Source organism: Nelumbo nucifera, chromosome 2 (assembly GCF_055504915.1).
Source record: "Nelumbo nucifera cultivar China Antique chromosome 2, China Antique-T2T, whole genome shotgun sequence".
NCBI lineage: Eukaryota > Viridiplantae > Streptophyta > Magnoliopsida > Proteales > Nelumbonaceae > Nelumbo > Nelumbo nucifera.
Genome location: NC_142650.1, coordinates 31,547,233 through 31,567,533, shown reverse-complemented (window position 1 = coordinate 31,567,533; position 20,301 = coordinate 31,547,233). Strand labels below are relative to the sequence as shown.

Sequence of the window (20,301 nt, the reverse complement as noted above, 5' to 3'; positions counted from 1 at the left end):
TGGCCCCACCCCATTATAGATCTTGCCAACTGCGAACCATGATATGCATAAGGCAGGTGTTTTTTGTTTAGAGATAGGTAGACTGCACTCCACTTCAGAAATCTGAAACTACAGCTCCCTTCTAATCTATTAGTAGTCCCCCTATAAAATTCATCCTGCCCAGCATTGATCCATGGTCAGGATTCATCCCACCTATAAGGTGGAACTAAGATTTTTAGGGGTGGACTGAACAGTAAAAACCACTTTTGTTTAAGAAAATAAAACCATTCACATTGTCTAACATCCTCTAGATTTCACTAGGGATGCAAATGGATCGGATCGATTTGAATCCAATTTGACACTGTTCATGTTGGATTTGATCTGACCCGAAGATCCAATCAGATCTGATAGGACTCAATTTAAATTTGAATCCTATCAGTAAGTCAAATCTTTGGATCTCATCAGATCAAACTTGTTTTCTTTAAAAATTAATAAATTATTAAAAGAAAAATAAAATATACTAATTTAAATAAAGTAAAAACAAAAAATATAAGTATTTTTAATTATTTTATCATATATGTTTTTTATAAAAAAATAAATAATATAACAAATTTATAAAAATATAATATAAAAAATATATTTATAAATAAATAAATAACATATATATATATATATATATATATATATATATATATATATATGTGCGTGTGTGTGTATTATATATATTTATATTTATAAGTATATAATATATATTGGATCAGATCTTATTGGATCAAATAGGGGTGATCTGAATTCAACCAAATAGGATCGGATCTCAGATCAGATGGGATCATGATCGATCCATTTTTACCTCTAGATCTCACCACTAACACCCCTCCATAAATGCATGGCTCCCTTGTTTCTAAACTTAATAAACCCCCTCATGCAAAAGCCCATTGGACATGAAGCATGGACAAGTCAGACGATGAAGAATAGTCAAATAGGCTCTAATACCATCTCAAGGAACTGTTTATACCTTCTGATGAAATTGAAATAAGTATAATGGCGATCATGAGGATTGAACACTAAACCATTTAGTCAAATAAATTATGATACCATTTCCAAGGAACCACTCGACTTTAGATGAGGTTCCTGAATAGGAGTACTCACGTTTCAAAACCATGGCCTATTTTCCAACCGAACCAGTACCATTGATTTTTGGTGAAAATCATGAACCAAATCCAATTAGTTAACCAGTTGATTAGTTCGCTTTTTGATCAGTTCAGTTCTTTAGAATTTCAGTTTTTTAACATTTATAATATATTATAAATAAAATATAAATAATATAATACTGGGAATATATAATATGTTATACTATAATAATAAATAATATATTATATTATAAATATATATATATATATAATATGGAAAAATGTATATATAAGTCAGTTCGATTAACTATGGTTTTTCGTATTGGTGTAAAACCAAACCAATACCTTTAGTTTTTCAAAAATACTAAACCGACCAATTCGATCAATCAGAATTTTCATTCAATTTTTCGGTTTTTTATGAACACTCCTATGATTTGTGAATAGGTTCTTATTCTGGAATATAAACAAATTATAGATCAGATTTAGATATACCTCTAAAGTGTTATCCTAATTCAATCCCATCTATTTGCAATCATATTCGAACCAAGTTTCGAAAACTTCAAAAAGACTGCAATATTGCATCTGATTTTTCTTTGTTTTGGTCAGAAAAATAGAAGTTTCTCTTCTCACTTAAATTGTGAGTTTTATATACAAGCTTCCAATTTTACCCATTTCTTTCCCCCTACTTTCCTTTCAAAGCTAGAACAAAAAATAGTATTATTTTTTATTAAATTCAATAAACATGCCCATGTGCCCAAATCAACATTCATACATCACTAACTGGTTAGGTAGACAAAGTCCCCATCAACATTCAAGCAACCACCACCAGTGGGTTTTCTGAAACGGGTGGAAGCGTCATCATCTCTACATAAACCTAACAATCACCAATTGAGAAGAGGAATGGCGACAGCAGAGAGCTCCGGTTCCCCACTTGACACTCTCCCAACTTTTCTTCATTGTTCTTTCATATTCTTTAGGAGGACCCACAATAAATCCATGGATCCCAATTGGAGGGTTTTAAGAGGTGGGGTGCATTGTGCACATGAAGTTGGCTTCATGAAACTATTTTCAAGATGTCCTCTTGTAACTAAATATTGTTCTTTATCATCTCAATTACATTGAAAATATCAAAATAAAGTTACGAATGCAAATCTAACAACATGCGGAATCTCCTAGAACCTGCAATGGGCTTTAATATCGTAGATTTGCGATGAGTTTAACAACCATTGCAAACTTACGATGAGCATAAAACATCCCTTCAGACCCATGGTAAACAATGGGCGTCGCTTGAGACTTGCGATAACATTGCCAGTCATATCTTTTCCTTTAACACGGGACCACTAGGAAACCCGTTAGGAGACGTAACCTACATGTGCCACATGAGAATCCTTAAGAAAAATGAAACTTTGCCTTTGAAGGATCTCGCTAGACACATGGTGAAATCCCAATAATATTTCATTAATAGATGGCATAAATATCTCATTTCCTAATAGAAAACGTCTCGTTTTATATCTTTCTCCTTATAACCTTAAGGTCTTCCCTATAAAAAGGAGAATAACTCTCCCCCACATCAGACAATAGCTTATAACTCTAACCCTAGATTTTCACAATAGCTAATAACTCTAACCCTAGATTTTTTTAGATGAACTCTCTCACTTTGTCTTTATTTCTTCTTTCTCTTATCTTCCTCCATCGTCCTCAACAATCGATATTCCTTCCAACCTTCTCTCTACACTACCAACCTTTGCGCCCTACCACCGTAAATACCTCTCACTATGCGCCTCGTATTAAACCTGTAGAGTTAGATTGCAATGGACACTATCCCACAAACAGCAAACTTCTACATATAACGAGGAGACAATCTATGATTTATATCCCTTGTCGTGTCTCCATCATGGATTATTGGGCCCCACTCCATTAGAGAACGTCTCTGCTTTGCATAAAAATAACATGGGCTAGTATCATTCAATTATTACTACTATCTTTTGGTCTTTCTTATGACACATGCAAGAGGATCTGCCCTATATAAGACTGGATCTATTAATTGCATTACATCCTCTAAATTAGGATATGATGTAAATGTGGGACCCACATCATCTGAACCGTGATAAACAAGAAAGGTGATTTGAGAGTGGGACCGAGATTTGGTTGCCTCCAATTGTTTGTTGTTTCTTTCATATGGTTCACTTGTTCATTTTTGTGTCAAACTCAAACGTCTAAGCCATGGCAAATCCCTTCTCACTTTCTCACACAATTTCCATTTGACTCATTGCTCCATATTGCAACTTCACTACTGCTGTAATAGCATAATCAGTAAAATATAGGGGGTGTTTGGCAAAATTTTTCATGTGGTTTTTGGGTTTTTCAAAGTTCAAAAGACAAAAAATTGGTATTTTTCTGTTTGGCAATGAAAGATAATATGCTAGAAAGACCTGCATCTCAAAAAGCTTACAGCCCAAAACCACCAAAAATCAGAAAACTTCAAATTAAACTGTCTTTTTGTACCTAAAATATTTCATTTAACAGCTTGATATTTACCAAACTATCTTGATTTTAAAAAACAAGACCCCAACAGTTTAATATATCTTTTAGCCATCTGGGCTGTGGAAAGATATTCTTAAAAGGCTTGGGGTGCGTTTGGTGCGTCTTTCCGCACAGTCTTTCGGCTGTTTATAAGCTTGGAAGACGGAAAATTGGTCTATTTCCATTTGGCACACGGAAGATCTAGCCGCCAAAAGATGGGACGCTGAAAAGACGCGCGAAGCCCATTTTGGGCTGATTTTAGGAAGCTCCAAATGAAGCTTCCCGCGTCTTTTGCGTTTTAATCTCGTGCAGAAAGATCCGAAACGATGCACGGAAAGACGTATGTCTACCAAACAGTCTTCGGACTGCCCAGATCTTATGTCAAAAGTTCAATGCATCTTTTGACTGTCAGAGCTACAAGAAGATTTTCTCAAAAAAACTTGCCAAACGAACCCTTACCAAATAGCTTATTAATCTACTGTTTTTTCAAAGAAAATATAAAACTGGATTGCATAAGTATTTACATAAAATTGAAGAAAAGATACGGAAAAACACCATCAGATCCGATGGAGAATGTCTTGTATTAAGAAGGATGACAATATAACTCCTCACTCGGGCTGCATTAGAAAGGTGTTAGGGGGCCTAAGACCCTATCCCAGATAGTATGCAAAATTTGTCCACACAACAGTATAAATACTAAGTTTCTACTAGGGCTGTAATGATTGATTGAAAATAGTGAAAATTCATAGAAATCCTCCCAAATTTAAAGCTCAATATGCCAAACCACGTCATCTGTGTAAATTTTTCTCCTTTCTCACCTTTTATTTCTTTGCTATTCTTTGTTGTTCTCCGTATTATTCACAACAAGATCAGCAAGCGTAAAAATGGCCTTCTACGTCCCAGCGAAGTCGACAAATCATAAGGGAATTAGGGTCTGAGAATAATGAACGTGCATTACAGACCCCCAGGACCAGAAGTCCCAGAAAATCTAAAAGGGGCAAAGCAATCAGCAACCTTAGCCAACGTATTCTGGGAATCTCAGGACCACTGTTCTGCAACTTAGAAACAGACTGGTAGTGAGACCATAAAGAAGCTTTCTCAGATTTTTGGTGAATCAACTACTTGGAAATCAATGCCTCATGATGGAACTCTCCAGATTCCTCATGATGTCCATGCTTAACAGGGCTTTGGAAGGAGGTCCTTCCTGACCCTTTTTTTTTATGAATGAGGTCTTTCCTGACCTTCCCCACTAAAGAGTACTTGTTCATGTTTGGACTCTAGCTTCCCGGCCCCCAAGCAATGCCTTGCCTTTCATTATCAGTGGATCAAGGGCTCCACCAGTCCACCCAAAACATTATTGATGGACCACAGGGCTGTTAAAACACAATAATTCCACATTTACACCAACCCAACCCATCCCATGTACTTTTGTCCTCCCCTCACTGTACTACCAAAACATGACATGAAGGTTCCCTTCTCTTTCCTAAAAGCAAAACAGGCTCTGGAGCCTGGATCATGAAAGAAAACAAACCAAAGATTGTTACTTCCTAGACTTTACCCATCAATGGAGTTCAAAACCTAAATTACCCCTACCATCAGGATGGCTTTAGCATTTTTAAAGCTGTAAACTAAGGGGTCCACAAGTAATAATTCATTTCTGCTCAGACTTGGATCTTTTTCTTTTTTCTTTGTTTCGTGGTTTTCCCTGCGCTTGTCTCATTTATCAAGTTAAAGCACCTTCATATAAGGTCAAGCATATCAAATGAAACAAAATTGCTAATGGGTAATAAGCTTTACAAAGGGTTATAAAAGCCAAATAACAAAAATGACAGAAGAAAATTTAAAAAAAGAAAAAAAGAACTATGAGAAATTTCTAAGAAGATCAATGACTGACTATAACCCGACAATGAACATTACATAATATATACCTTGGGGAGAGGAAAATGCAGATTTCAGCTTCTCCACTTCTAGTGTCTTGACTTGGATTACGGGTCCTTCCATGCCTCTCTACAACAGTTAAAAAGTAGGAATAAGTTGATTAACCGAGGTCAATGCATTAAGACAAAGTAATTAATCCCGAATGTTAAACTATTGATAGAGTAGAGCTGCAGGGGTTAACAGCCCAAGATCTAGCCATAAATTTTACTTGAATAAATCACGTTAAACACCTAAACAACAAAAGTCCAAGGACTCTGCATGGAAAATGGAACCCTTATTGATCAAAAAAAAAAAAATGGAACCCTAAGACCCCAACAACGGGAAGTTGGAAACAGGGTCATGGAAAGATTCTCAGATGTACAGCAGTGTTAAGTCTCCCATTTCAATACAGAAGAAAATAGCCGACACTCTTTTCTATTTTCTAACGTATTTTATGCGTATAGAGGGTCCAGATTAAATTAGTACATAAATATTCACAACAAAGGTGTACGAAATTTGACGAAAAATGATCCCATTTTTTAAAAAGATTGCAACAGCCATTCGGTAAATTTATATTACCAAGGAATAATCCCTTTAATTTTCTAAATTTACATTGAGTGGCCCCATACTAAAAGCTTTGTCGCTCTGAGACAGAGTTGCTGTTAACTGAAACTTTGACAGCCTTGAGCAATCCTCTCTAAAGTAGAAAAATAGAGGATACATAAGTAAAATTACCTAAATGACCTCAGTTATTTGAAGAATTTTAAACCCAAACCCCAAGTTCCATTGAACAGAGCTTGCTTTCTTTGACAAGGTTCCCATAGTAAGGCAAAAGTTTAAGTCTGTGATTTTTATAAGAAATATGTGTAAACAAGGAAAATCAAAGAAGCAAAAGAAGTAGAAGAAAATAGACTAACTTTTGATTCTTTGGTACTCCAGATCTCTGGCAACTCCAAGTTCTCAGAATGGTAAGCTCTTTGAAGTTGAAGATGAAGTGAGAGACTTGAAATGATCCGACGGTGCAAAATTCAAATCCTGAGGCAAATTTGCCCTCCTTACAATTCTTCTCATATTGTTCTGCAAGCTCTGCTGTACCAACCGCTTCACTGCCTTCTTCTCCTCACTCATCATCTCATCCTCGTCTTCTTCTAAACCCTTCAAAACGCGATTCTGTCCAGTTGAAGATGAAGAGGTTCTACAAATTGGGGCTGACACGGCCACACCCAAATTCCCACCATAGGTCTCTGAAACTTGCTTGCCTTTGTCCACTCTCAAGCATTCTAAGATTCTCGAAGCCCTCTTCTGCGCCAATGTGCTACCCAGAAGGGTCAATTCAAGAAGGGAAGATACAATTCCGGCCTCGATCATGGCCTGTCGGTCTCCGTAAGCCTTGTGGGCCATCACCATCAGAATGTAAGATGCCTTCTCCTGGCACCCAGATGAATCCGTCCAATTCAAGACGTCGATCAGAATTGGGAATGCGTCTAGCGAGTTGCTGATTGCTTTCCGGCCTTCCGTAGTCGAAACCACATTACTGAGAATCGACAGGACTCTTTCACTCACTTCCATGTCACCAAGCATGTTCAGGAGGTACGGAATGAGGCCGGCTTCTAGAATCTGAGAGATATTTGAAGGGGAGATGGAGAGATTGTACAATGCTCGGAGAGAGTCTTGCTCGGCCTGGGCGCTGCTTCTCTTGTCCACATTTTGCAGGGTTTTCACCAAGAACGGTATTGCGCCTGAAGAGCCAATAATCGGTTTATTTGAGTCGAGAGCGCTCAAAGCGAGGAAGTTGGCGACAATTGCTTCAGAGACCGACTCATTTGCAGACTCTATGAGTTTAAGCATCTTATGAACAGCTCCGGCTTTGACAATGGCTGCTTTGTTCCTGCAAAAGTCGAGAAGGAAAAGGTCGGAGATTCAGATCAAATTAGCAGGGGCCGTAGTATAAGTAATATAAACAGGGGAAACGCGTTTTAAAGAAATGGCGGTAAAATGGATTGAAATGTTATAAAATCTAATACGAGAGCAAATGTGACTGAAACAATAGCAGGTTGATAAAATGGATTGAAATGTTATAAAAAAGATGAACTGTTTGACGAAACGAAATGCTCGTCGGTCGGAAAAAGCGTTACAAATGCATCGGAAACACAGAATATGAATTCTCTATGAAGTTTATCTGGATACGAATAGAATAAAACAAAACGTAAAATGTATTGATGTTGTAGCAACTATTCAAGAAAAAACAACTCAAAAAAGTAAACAAGAAGCAAAATTGAACTTGACAGTAAGAAAAAGACAACGATTCATACGTATCGTTTCCGATCCCTAGATTGAGAAGAGCATAGAGCGCAGCTATCTGAAAATCGAGATCAACGGAATCAAGCATTCCGACAAGAGGAGGAATAGCTCCTAGCATGGCAAGTGTCGTCCTCGCCTCTAAATCTTCCTTCGCAAGCCTCCTAACATCAATGGCTGCTTCCTTCTGCTGCAATCCCTCTTGAAGCTGCAATATCTTAACCACTCCCTGAAGCTCCTCAAAAACCTCAAGTTTCCTCCTCGTCTCAGCCTCGGTTTCATCCTCCAACCCGGTCTCCGACGTCTGAGACAAGTTCAAAAGCTCCGACAACCTCCCTGATCCAGCATTCCTCTTTGACCCCGACCTCTGTTGCTTCTGTTTCTGCTTCAAGCTCTGCATCTGCACCGGCGAACCAATGCCAGAGTCTTCCTCATGACGGTTGCGAGAAACTCCACACATCATGGCGTCCAATAGCTTCCGCCGAAATGCCGCTCCACAAACCGCCGGCCATAGCCGGAAATTCCCTCCCCCAGCGCGTTCGAGCACCACAGATCCAACGTCGTTCCGCTGATACCTCATCATTTCCTAGCCAGCTCTCAAGCTTAAGAGGTTACCTACATTCTGCACAGAGAGAGAGAGAGAGAGAGAGTTTATATTTATAGTGAGGAGCGCTGTTTGCTGCTGCTGCTGCTGCTGCTGCTGCTGGGAAGAATAAAGCGAGCTCAGCTGCTCAGGAGAAGAAGAGAAGAAAAGCTTCCTAATAAAGAAACCCGTCCTCTCTATTCTTGACTGCGGCTTTCTTTCTGCATCGTTTACTGATCTCCAGCTCATGTAACAAGTACTAAAACCCATTCCACGTGTCTTTTCTGATTAAAACTTTTCAATCTCTCCGTCGATCAAAGATGGAGTGGGTCCCAGAATGTGGAATCTCAGCAGTGGGGCCATGGTTTGGGTCCTGATGTATAGTAATAGATTCGTGCGCGACCTATGTTGTTTCAAGGGGGGATGGCCGAAGCGGGGGAAATGAATAGTTTGGACCTTGGAGGGAAATGCAAGGGACTGGTGCGTATTTCTACTGTTAGACTTGCGTTTGTGTTTAATTACAATGGTGCCACTGACTGGACGATCACTATTGGGGGTTTGTTGTTTGTGGATCAAGTGGTTGTATGTACGACATGAAGATTGGTCAACCTGATGGAAGATTAAGGGTTGAGATGAGATCAAATTGGTTTAGATGGCAGTGTGGGCCCTGGAGCGTGCACCCGGAAAAGGAGAAAGGGCCACCATTCACGGTAGGGAGATTTCTATTGAAGTGTCATTGGATTCTCTGCGACTGTTCAGAGAGAGTGCAGCAACAAAGCCAAGCAAGTTGCAAGATTTCCGCGCACGGCTACGCGACACGTTAGAATGATTTTTGTGGCTGTTTCGGACTGGACGACACCGACACTTTTGAAAGCGAAATATCGTTCTTGTCACCGAAACTTTTGCAATTCACCACATCTTCCTACTTCGTACTAGGTAATGTTTTTCAATTTTTACACGTGCAACGAAAAACCCACACTTCAAATGCCGTAGTGCCATAAGCTTAGGGTTTGTTATGAAGCAATTATTGGAATGGGATAAGCCGTGGAAGAGTGATGAGTCGCCATTGTCTGACGTGGTCAAGTCACTTGACTCAAGTGAATGGCCACGTGGCAAATCAAAATTGTTATTATGAAATGACAGAGATCAGATCTGCTCCTCATTTAGGGCGCCTCAGACGCGCCTAACACGCACATCCTACCAGGAACATCTCTCGGAGATGTTCCCAATGCACGGTGAATGTGCATGTGAGGCGCTCAAATGTGAGGAGCAGATCCCGTTCCGAAATGACATGTTCCAAGCATGGAGACCGGATCTACTCCTCACACCTGGCACCTCACAGATACCTCATACGCACATCCTACCATGCATTGGGAACATCTCACGCACTTATTAAATATTATTCATCGGAGATATTTTCAATGCACGGTTTATGTGCCTGTGAAGCACCCATTTGTGAGGAGCAGATCATGCTTCCCGAGCAGGTTGAGAGGGCTATGTGTGGGGGCATGTTTGATACCAATCGAGATTTACTCCTCACAAAGCTCAACTCACACCTACTGCACATTTTACCATGTATTGGTAATATCTGTCATTAATAATATAACACATAAGTATCAGAGATGTTAGAAAACGGTGCTGCTAATGTGTGGGTTGGAAACACCATTTTCTGAGCAAAAGGTGTCTTTTTTCTGTTTGGAAATATTGGCGTTTCTTGGAGCAATAACAACACTTTCTCTGGCTTGGAGTATATTGGTAACGGTGTTCCATATCTGTTTTCAGCAATGGTACCCAATATAGGAAGCCCACATGACTGCCACATCACATTCTCGTTGTCAGCAATAAGCTGCAATCTGAGAAAACATCAAAGTTGGCATTGTTCCAAACCACACCTTTTCGATTTCCAAGACATGACTTGGAGCACCGCTTTTTATGGAAAAACGGTTCCAAACAAAGAGACGTTTCTTAGAGCACCGTTTTTTCTGATGTAACATTGATGTGTCACCATTTTCTTGAGCAATGACATCGATGCCAAATAGACGCGTGGGCTTAGGCCAAGCCGATCTTGGAAATTTTCAAGTTGTGTCGGACACTGGATGATGACACCTTGGGCTTTTTAGGTTTTATGGATGCGTTGGCCCAGAGACGCTTAGGATTCAACCCATGTTCTTGAGTTTGAATGAATTAATAGTTTGTTTGGTTGCTGCGACGCAGATGAGAAATATGGAAGATGACACCTTGGGCTTTTTAGGTTTTATGGATGCATTGGCCCAGAGACACTTAGGATTCAACCCATGTTCCTGAGTTTGAATGAATTAATAGTCTATTTGGTTGCTGCGACGCAGATGAGAAATATGGAATATTCGGGTTAGATTCTTTGAAACCCGTGTTTGTTTGATGGAATGGTGTGAGAAACGATGGGATATCATTTCTCAAAAACTGGGATGTGGGGTCTCACTAAAATGGTGAGACCTCGATGGGAAAAGAAAAAACTCGTGACTCAACACCTTGTGACGGCCACCACAACACCAAACTGAACATGCCTCTAAACACCAAATGGTTGCCTAACCATCAGGAACAACATCGGACTGAACTCCTGGCGGCCATTGTGACTCACCCACCATTTCAATCGACGGTCAAGTTTCTGACCCCCAAATGCTTCCCGTCGAACACCATTATGATAACAAAACCAACAGTCATGAATGCCATTAACCAATTTCCGACCCCCAAATTGAACATCCTCGCATCAGTTCCATCTCAAAAGCAAAGAAAATTAACGAAGTAATAGGCAAAAACCCAGAGGTGATCAAAACCTGTAGCACAAAGAGAGAATGTGTGTGTGTGTGAGAGAGAGAGAGAGAGAATGGGCAGGGAGATCAATAACTTCATCAAGGTATGGATCTCATTTTTAGCATCTTTAAGCTTTTGTTTCATCTGTCTCTCCGGTCCATCCATCTCTCTCTTCCGTTTAATCTTTAAGCCTATTTTCCTATCAAAATAAAAAAAAACAAAATCCATCAAAAGAAGATGATGAACAGTAATTTTCCCTTCTTAGCAATCAAACACCGGAATACCAAAATGAGAAAATAAATTTTTCCTTCTCAACAACCAAACGGATTGTAAGGCTTTCAAGTCTCGGTTGAGTTCTACTTTTGAATTAAGGCTCAATTTGGAAAGAGAACAAATATAAATATGTTGAGTGCAAATACATACAACATAATTATGGCTCTTTGTATTTATAATCTTTCCAAACTGAGCCTAACAAAGAATGGTTCCACACAAGGAGATGGACATTAGAATTCTTCTCATAATTATGGCTCCTTTGGGAGGGATTGAACTTTCACTAAGAGACACTTTGAAGAGAGTTGAGATCTCCTGCCAATATAACATGTTTAATGCATCCCAACGTCCTTCTAAGTTCTAACATTACACATCTCACCATGAGACTGGAACCCAACAGGACCTGAATAGGGTGCCAGATCATGTTGGAAAGATGTTGGAATGTATTTTGTTAGCAGGAGATCCCAACTCATTATGAGCTTTATGACTCCAGTGATGTTTGTTAATGATTAATTGACATCGATCAAGTGGATTAGCTTGGATTACCAAAAATGCCCCTTATTGGTACCGAATATATTATACTCTATGTTAAAAATTATTTAAAAAAATAGTTAAATACTAAAGAAAACTAATAAACTAATTTTTAAATCATTAAATAATTATAGAAATAAATAAACCATTAAAATATGTACTCCATTTACTAACTAATTCAAGAGCTAAATAAAATATATAATTAGTTTATTTAATAAAATAAATAAAATTGTAAGGAACTAAATAATTGCTAATAATTAATTAATCTATTTAATTAAATAATTAGTAATAATCATTTTATTAATTAGCTAAATAGACAAATTCATCTATTAAATAATTTTTTTATCATTTGATGATTAATAATAATTTAATTATTTTATTATCATTTTAATTGAATGATTAAAAATTAATCATCAAGCGACGGTTCAATCAGCTATTTTACCTTTAAATCGAAAATCAAAATTTTTAAAAATAAAAATTACAATAAAAGTGAAAAAGAATAATGGAAAAACTTGAGTTAGGGTTGGGGCAGTTTTGATTAGAATTACAAAAATAATTCAATTAAAGTCCTTCAATTCATGGATTTATTTTAAGGGGTGTGGATAGAAAGGAGACAAGTTGCAATTTTTTCAATCAGTTTTTTTTTTTTTTTTTGTGTGTGCAAGGATATCATGTCGTATGCTTTGGTAGATCAGCCTCCGTTCATGAGTACACATCTGAGCCCCACAACGTCCTACAGCACATTTCTGCCGTGTATTGAAAACATTTCCTGATGATAATATCAGAATCGATGATGAGATGTTTCCAATACATGGCGGGAATGTGTTGTGGGGCTGTGAAACTAAAACAAAAAACCAGAAAGAAAAATAACTAAAACTAGGAACAAGATAAGCTGCCATCAAAGTCTTCAGTGGGAGGATTGATTAACCAGTCCAGGGGGAGTCCCAAAAAGAGACCACACCTTCTTTTCCTTGAGCTGACCTGTTGAACATTCTATTAATCCAAGTAAGCTTAAAGTTCAGATCTGCTCTATATTATAAATGTCAACCAGAATGGGCCAAGTCTTTGGAGGGCATTCAAAGGACTTCTCATTAATAGATTTAACTAAAGTTTTTGAGTCACCGTAGATGAAAAGGTTTTGAACACCCCTTTTAGTAACAGAGTACGTAGCAGCATTCTCTGATAGCACACACTTCAGCAAAGGCTGCAAATTTAGCTTTACATGGCCCACCACCAAGCAAACAAAAAACTTCCATCTGTAAATGCAAAGAACTTGCTAATTCTTGCTGGGAAGCTTTCTGCACTCCCTTCATCAACCTATTAGCACACAAAATTGTATAAACAGCACTAGGGGTCACACAGTTGAAAACAAAACCATTCCTTCCTTTCCAAATCGACCAAAGCATGATTGCTGAGTAATCCAGTGCATCTGTAATAGAGGGCAGGTGGGAATCTAATTGAGTTGTCCACCAGCACCATCATTCTACAATAGGATGAAAAGTCAAAACAAATTTAAATTTGTAAATTTACTGTTGAGTGCACCACCAAACCAGGCAGCTCTGGCATGACTAAAATCTAAAAGAGCATGAATGATACTTTCGCTGGAGCCACCACATAAGGAGCACATCTCATTTGAGCCCATACCTCTCCCAGCTAAGGTCTTTGATGGGACTTTAAGAGCCCAAATTTTCTTCCATTGTGCTTGGGTTAAAGTTCCGTGGGTTCTCTCATTTTCCGGGGCTAATTTTAGCTTATTTGCCAATTGGTACGCAGATTTAACTGAAAATCCACCTTTCTGGGTCTGGGGACCAATACAGTTTGTCTTCACCACCCGCTCTTGGAAGGATTATTGACAGTATTTTTTGGGCTGTTATGCTGTCAAAATTGCCATGGATTACCTTTGAATTCCATTCATGTGTTTGTTAGTCAATCAAATCAATTATCATTCTAACATGACATGAATTTGGTCTCGGGCCCATAGGCTTAAAACCAGCCAAACCATTTATCCATGGGTCGTCCCAAATGCTAATATTCTCCCCTTTTGCTACACACCAAACAGCACCTTCTTTCAATATTTTTCTACCTGTGAGAATGCTTCTAAAGCCCCAAGAGCAATTGGAGGAGTCTTAATGAACCAAAAACTTTTCCTTAGATATCTCCCTTTAATCACCTTGACCTACATGCTTTCCTTATTTGTAAGGAATCTCCATACTAGCTTTGATAGCAAAGCAAGATTAAAGGCACGAGGGTCTCTAAAACCCAATCCCCCCTCCCCCACTGAATTTGCTCTTACAAACCTTTTGCCAATTAACCCAATGAATCTTTTTGTGGGAACTTAATCTCCCCACATGAACTTTTTTTGGGTTTTATCCAACTATGCACTAACTTCTTTTGGGACTAGAAAGCATGACATAGTGTAAGGTTAAAATCAACCTGATCATCACCTCCTTTCCGGCCAAAGAAAGAAAGGTGGATTTCCATCCATTTGCCATAGAGTCCATTCTTTCACAAAGGTATCTGAAGATTTCTTTCTTTGATTTTCCAAAGGAGGATGGGGGGCCAAGATAGATTGTGAGGTGAACTACATTCTTGATGCCCATGATTTTAGACAATTTTTTTTTTTTTTAGTTTTGGATGCGTATTAGGGCTAAACTAGATTTCAGATTTGGATAGTTTCACCTTGTGTCTCGAAACTTCCTTGTATTTCTTTAGGGCTTCTAGTATCTTCCCTCCTTCCACATTTGCTTTGGAGAAAATGTATGAATCATCTGCAGAGAATGAGTGATCGCATGACAAGATTGATTCATTTTAATGCCAGAGATTTCACCAGTTAGATACATCTATATCTATACTACTTCTAAAAGAACGAATAGCCTCATAGATTCTACCCCCACCTATTTATGTATACAAAGGGTATATATGTAATTTACTTCGATTGTAATAGAAACCGAAAAAATCGGTTATATCTCCCACGATCTCTTCCCTGTCTCCTACTAACTCTTTAAGTTTTCAGAAGAAAGATGAATCGAGTTAGAGTGAGGAGTAGGATTTGGGGAATCGAGTTCGAGTTTGAAATTTACAGGAGGTGAAAGGGCTAGCTCTAGGACTTGAACTTGTTGCTCCACGTCTTGTTCACCCTCTTTGTAGGAAGAAGAGCACATCTGAATCGTCTTATCACATTTGCAATGTTGGTGTCTTTTCCTTCCCGTTTTCAGTCTTTCATTTCAAGTTCGAACCTGAAGGTAGAATGATACATTAAAGTTGGATTTGGGTGCGTTGGATTAGGATTCTTCTGCTTATTTTCATGTTTTTCAGCTTCGCCATTGATGATCTCTCCATTGGCTCTGAAATCACCGTTGTTGGATCAAATTCCTCAGGTAAAGGCTCAACCTTTCCATTAAATTTATCAGACATCACATCAACTTCGATACTCCCAACCATGATTCCTCCGTCTAAGGAAAAAAACCTAGAAAACTTATAGAAGTCTCTACATCTGCTCCTTCACCGCCTCCTCAAGGTCCGCAACTCAAATTCAACAAATGGTCAAAACAAGGATTTGCTCATCTCCGAGAAAACAGTTATTCAATGGAAGCATCCATAGTTTTCACTCAGTTTTCAACTGCCATTGCTGAGACTTTCCAATCTCCCTCATTGGTTATTCTTGGAAGATCTCGGATCAGAGGATTCTTAGGACAGAGCTTCAATTGATGCGGTGATTAAGCATCTTAGCTCCCCTGATTTGAGAGTTGGTTGGGGTATTCATGTTGTGCAGGAGGTAAAATTGTTGGCCAAGAAGGGAGATCGAGTGAATCTAGATGTTGCCATCAACGAGCTCGTTGGTCTTGGCTTGCAAAGGTATTCCATAACCTTCTTTTAAAAAAGAACATGGTTTTGCCTTTGGCAAGAAAAACTGGGAAGTTGGTCCTTTAGCTGAACTGCTACACCTCATTCAGGGTATAAAGCCTAACCCCCAAATGGCAGATGAAGGAATTTGGTCATTGGAAACTTCAGGCAAGTTCTCTGTTAAATTCTTCTATGGAAATATCTCTCAATTGCACGACAGGCAAATTATTGCTTTCCCTTGGACCAGAATCTGGTGTTTCCACATACCTCCAAAGATTGGCTTTCTTGTATGGACAGCAGCCCATGGTAGATGGAGGCCTGCCTATGTTTCTTATGTAAAGAGGTTCCTTAATCCATGGATCACCTCTTCATTCACTGCAAGTTTTCATGTCAGTTGTAGGTTATGGGCCTTATGGCACTATCCTGCTTTGGTATTCATCTATGCTTTCCGAATACAGTCTTACAATTGCCGCAAGATTGAACAATTAATGTTTTGAACAGGAGTAAACTTTTATGTAACAGCTTCCCGGCTGCTATCATCTGGGCAATTTGAAAGGAAAGGAACCATCGCATTTTTTATAATAAATACTCCAATTTGGATGAAATCAAAAGCTATCCTTTTGGCCTGCTATGTTCTTGACTCGGTGTACAAATGTTGTTTCAGGGTGTCCAACTAAATTCTTTTTTGCAAGTTGGATCTTCTTTTTAGATGATCTTTTTGTATAATCCCATTATAGAGGTCCTTTTGTACAAGGGCCGATGTACTTTTGTTTAATCCTCAATACAATACTTTACCTTCTTAAAAAAAAAAAAAAAAAAAAAAAAAAAACCCTCTCTTATATAGTTCCAATCGATGGGGTTCCGTCTAATTTCATCTTAGATGTAGCTAATGTTTCCCTTGCTTTGTTAGGAAATGGAAAACATATCATGTGCTTTTACCCACACTTTAGCTTTATACCCCCATTTAATGGCATTTATTGAATCATTTTCCATAACAAGAGATGGTGATGGCTTGTTTTTTCTATTTGGGAATCTATAAGGAAGGCATGAACTTAGTTTTAGTAGAGTCTGCATAATCAGTAGGGCAACACTAAGACCAGAACACACTACAATTAGATTTGAGGGATCACCCATAGTTTTCAAGATGCCAAGGCAAGGCTACGCAACAGGGGAATGCCTTGTTGCCTAGGTGATGGTTTTCTTTTTCTTTTTTGTTTTTTGAATAAAATCCTTGAGGACCAACCTAACCATTGTGCCAAGGCATACAAGAATTAATTTTATAATTTTTGTTAAAATAATAAAAATTAAAAACATATAAAAATACAAAAAATATAAGTAAAAGCTTGACACTTATCTGATATTATACATTTGTGGCATTATACAAAGATAAATGCCATACATAAGAGTTTTTTTTTTATTATTATTATAGAAATGGAATAGAAAGTTTAAAGCTACCAAAAAATGAAAGCATTCTCTTTTCAGAGTCATGTGAGTCAACTCATGTGGTCATATTTAAATAATAAAAATTTAAAATTTGATAAAAATCAAAATTATGATAGTACAAAAATTTTGTAAAAAAATGCATAAATTCATGATGTTCTTTATTTACATATCGCATAAAAATAACTATGATAAATAAGAAATATTTAAAAAAAAGAAAATAAAATATTATTTTTGATGATGGGATGCATATTTTAAATCCACCAACACACCATGTCTCCATTACTTTGTTTATGAATTTCATAAGGATATTATTATTATTATTATTTGACATTGTCACATGCAACGCATGTGCACATTTACTAGTCTTATGAAGCATCATTGAGAGGACTTTAGAGCAGAGTAAGAAGAGGCAAGGGGGGAGAGGGTCCCCCTACCTCAGGCCTCTAAAATGGGAGAAACTTCCACTTGGGCTTCCATTCACAAGGATTTGAAAAGATACAGAGAATATGCATTCCATGATCCAATTAGCAAAAGAATCACCAAAACCCAATTTACTCAGAACATTTTTGACAAATGACGACCATTCAATCCTATCATAAACTTTGCTCATATCCAACTTGATTGCCACAAAATTCTACTTTTGTTTTATAGTTTTCATAAAATGAATTATTTCATGTGCAATCAAAACATTATCAAATATCATTCTACCTGGAACAAAGGCATTCTAATTTAGACTGACAGCTTTTGACAAGTAAGGTTTTAATTTGTTCACTCGGACTTTTGCTATGATTTTGTAGATGGAATTGCACAAGTTTATTGGTCTAAATTGGGAAGCAAGTTTAGGATTTTTGCACTTGGGCATTAAGGCCATGAGTGTTTTGATTAAATCCTTGTGGAGGGTGCCTTTTTGAAAAAAAAAATCTTCACTGCCCCTACTACATTGGGTCCCACCCAATTCCAATAATTTTGAAAGAAAGAATTTGCATGCCCATCTAGGCCCAGGGCCTTATGAGGACTCATTTGGAATAGGGCTTCCTTTATTTCCTCTTCCCTTCTTTCTGGAAGCACACATTGTCATTTGGAGTTATGATTGGTTGGATTAGGTCTAAGAGATCTTCCCCTTCTCTTGGATTTGAAGAAGAAAAAAGGTTTCTAAAATTATTCACCAACATCTATGAGATTTGGGATTGGCCTGTGACCCAATTATTGTCCTCATCTTTTAGAGTCACTATATGATTCCTAGCCCTCCTTCTCATGGTTTCTTGATGAAAAAAAAAAAATTGTATTTTTATCACCTAACCTTAGCCAATCTTGCCTTGACTATTGAGTCAACAAAATTTCTTCTCTCCACAACTCCACATCTAGCTGATTTTCCAACTCACTTACTCTGGATTCACTAAAAGAGAAACCAAGTTTACTTCTTTGACTACTAAGCTCTTGCTGGATGGATTTAATTCTATCATGTACCTTCCCAGAGGCTTTCTTATTCCATTTCCTTAGTTCTAGTTTCAGATTTTTACAATTCTAACTAACTAAGGCTTGATTCTCCTCTATTCTTCTCTCCATCCAAGCTTCTTAGACTAACTTACCACAATCCTCATGAGTACTACACAAGTTTTCAAATCTAAAAGGCCTTTTGAGCTTACCCATCATAGGAGATGTGTCCAGACAAATTGGGATATTATCAGACCCACTAGTTGTCACATTTACTACTCTAGCCTCCTGGAAAGATTCCAACCATTTCCTTCTAGCCAAAGCAAGATCAATCTTTTCTCTTACATTTCCTTTACCTTCCCTTTTATTTGTCCAAGTGTATTTCTCCCCATGACTAGTTAGCATCTTTAAACCAATAGATCTCAAGAAAATCCTATTTCTTCTCGGCGTTGCAGTTGAAATTGGTTTTCCCCCAATTTTGTCTTCTCTTCTAAAGATCATGTTGAAATCCCTTATGCAGATCCAAGGACCCATTATCAAATTTGTTGATCTTGACCACAGTTCTAAGAAGTTAATCCTCTTTCTTTTGTCCAGCTCTCCATATACGAAAGATATCATCCAAGGATCTTTCTTTTCTTCTTTTACACAAGCTGTTATCATTCTTTTCACGTAAGAAGTGAGTTCAAATCAGCCCCCCACAAGATTGTCCCCCACATCTCCCACAATACATCCCCGTTGTGTATTGGGAATATCTCCCAATGATGACATCATCATTTCTGGTATTATCATCGGGAGATGTTCCCAATACACGACAAGAATGTGCTGTGGGACATTATGGGGGGCTGATTTGATCTCAGAAGAAGTGGCTTAGGTAACACAACTCAATCAACACAAAAGCCCTCCAAAATAGGTCCTTATGCACTCTGACTTCATGTTTATGCCTGCCCTAAGCCCCCAAGTCCATTATTCACATTATATAGTTTAGATTTTGGTTGTGTATTGGAAGGGAGATTTTAACTCATCTTGTTGATTCGTTTGGACTGGTTATCAAACCAAGCTCGAACTCAATACAGCTTGACTCATGAGGCTTGTGAACTTAATCGAGCTTTTACATATACATATACATTCACATACATATCATAGTTGAGACCTTTTTTTCTTCTGCTTTTTTGTTTTTATTTTTATTTTTTGTTATTAATTAATTAACTAACGAATTTTAATGTTTTCAATGCCATGTTAGAAAATTCTCAGTTGGTGGTTTTATTGAAATGTGAGTCGTTTTTCTTGGAAGGGCATGCATCCACTTAGATTTACTGTTGCTTGGTACAATGATAAAATTTTGGACTGATAGGCGTAAGAACATAGGTTCAAGTCTAAGAATGACCACTTTATGCAAAAAAAATGGTAAGATTAGGTCTACCCCAAGACCTCAGATAGTTGGGACTAATATTGGGGACTGTCAAATTAGGGTCCCTCACAATCTGGTACAAATTTTAAAATGGTATCTAAAATAGAGTAATTACTAGTGATATATGATAAAATTGCATAAGAACTAAGAAG

General features: G+C 37.9%; 1 protein-coding gene and 1 long non-coding RNA gene across 3 annotated transcripts; one reads left to right on the top strand and one right to left on the bottom strand.

The window, feature by feature from the left end:
- Positions 1-4,072: 4,072 nt before the first annotated feature.
- LOC104603326 (U-box domain-containing protein 38-like) lies at positions 4,073-8,648 on the bottom strand. 2 transcript variants are annotated; one of them, XR_016083037.1, is made up of 4 exons: positions 7,862-8,645; positions 6,467-7,437; positions 5,561-5,639; positions 4,073-4,249 (listed from the first exon to the last, which is right to left on the bottom strand). XR_016083037.1 is itself a non-coding variant. In XM_010267328.3 (3 exons), exons 1-2 carry the CDS (start codon positions 8,428-8,430, stop codon positions 6,510-6,512), a joined length of 1,497 nt encoding a protein of 498 aa, XP_010265630.1. In that variant the 5' UTR covers positions 8,431-8,648; the 3' UTR covers positions 5,377-5,639; positions 6,467-6,509. The 2 variants fall into 2 exon arrangements, 1 of the variants encoding a protein (XP_010265630.1); XM_010267328.3 differs by lacking the exon at positions 4,073-4,249 and having other exon boundaries at positions 5,377-5,639; positions 7,862-8,648.
- Positions 8,649-14,778: 6,130 nt separating this feature from the next.
- Positions 14,779-16,700, top strand: LOC104603327 (uncharacterized). The gene is made up of 2 exons (XR_736205.3): positions 14,779-15,263; positions 15,337-16,700. It is a non-coding gene; the product is annotated as an uncharacterized LOC104603327 (long non-coding RNA).
- Positions 16,701-20,301: the final 3,601 nt, after the last annotated feature.

Excerpts from the sequence above, each read along its gene's own strand:
- LOC104603326 (XM_010267328.3), bottom strand. The coding sequence starts at position 8,430 with ATGATGAGGTATCAGCGGAACGACGTTGGATCTGTGGTGCTCGAACGC. Across the intron at positions 7,438-7,861 it reads CTAGGGATCGGAAACGATAC|GAACAAAGCAGCCATTGTCA; the intron begins GTATGAATCGTT and ends CGACTTTTGCAG.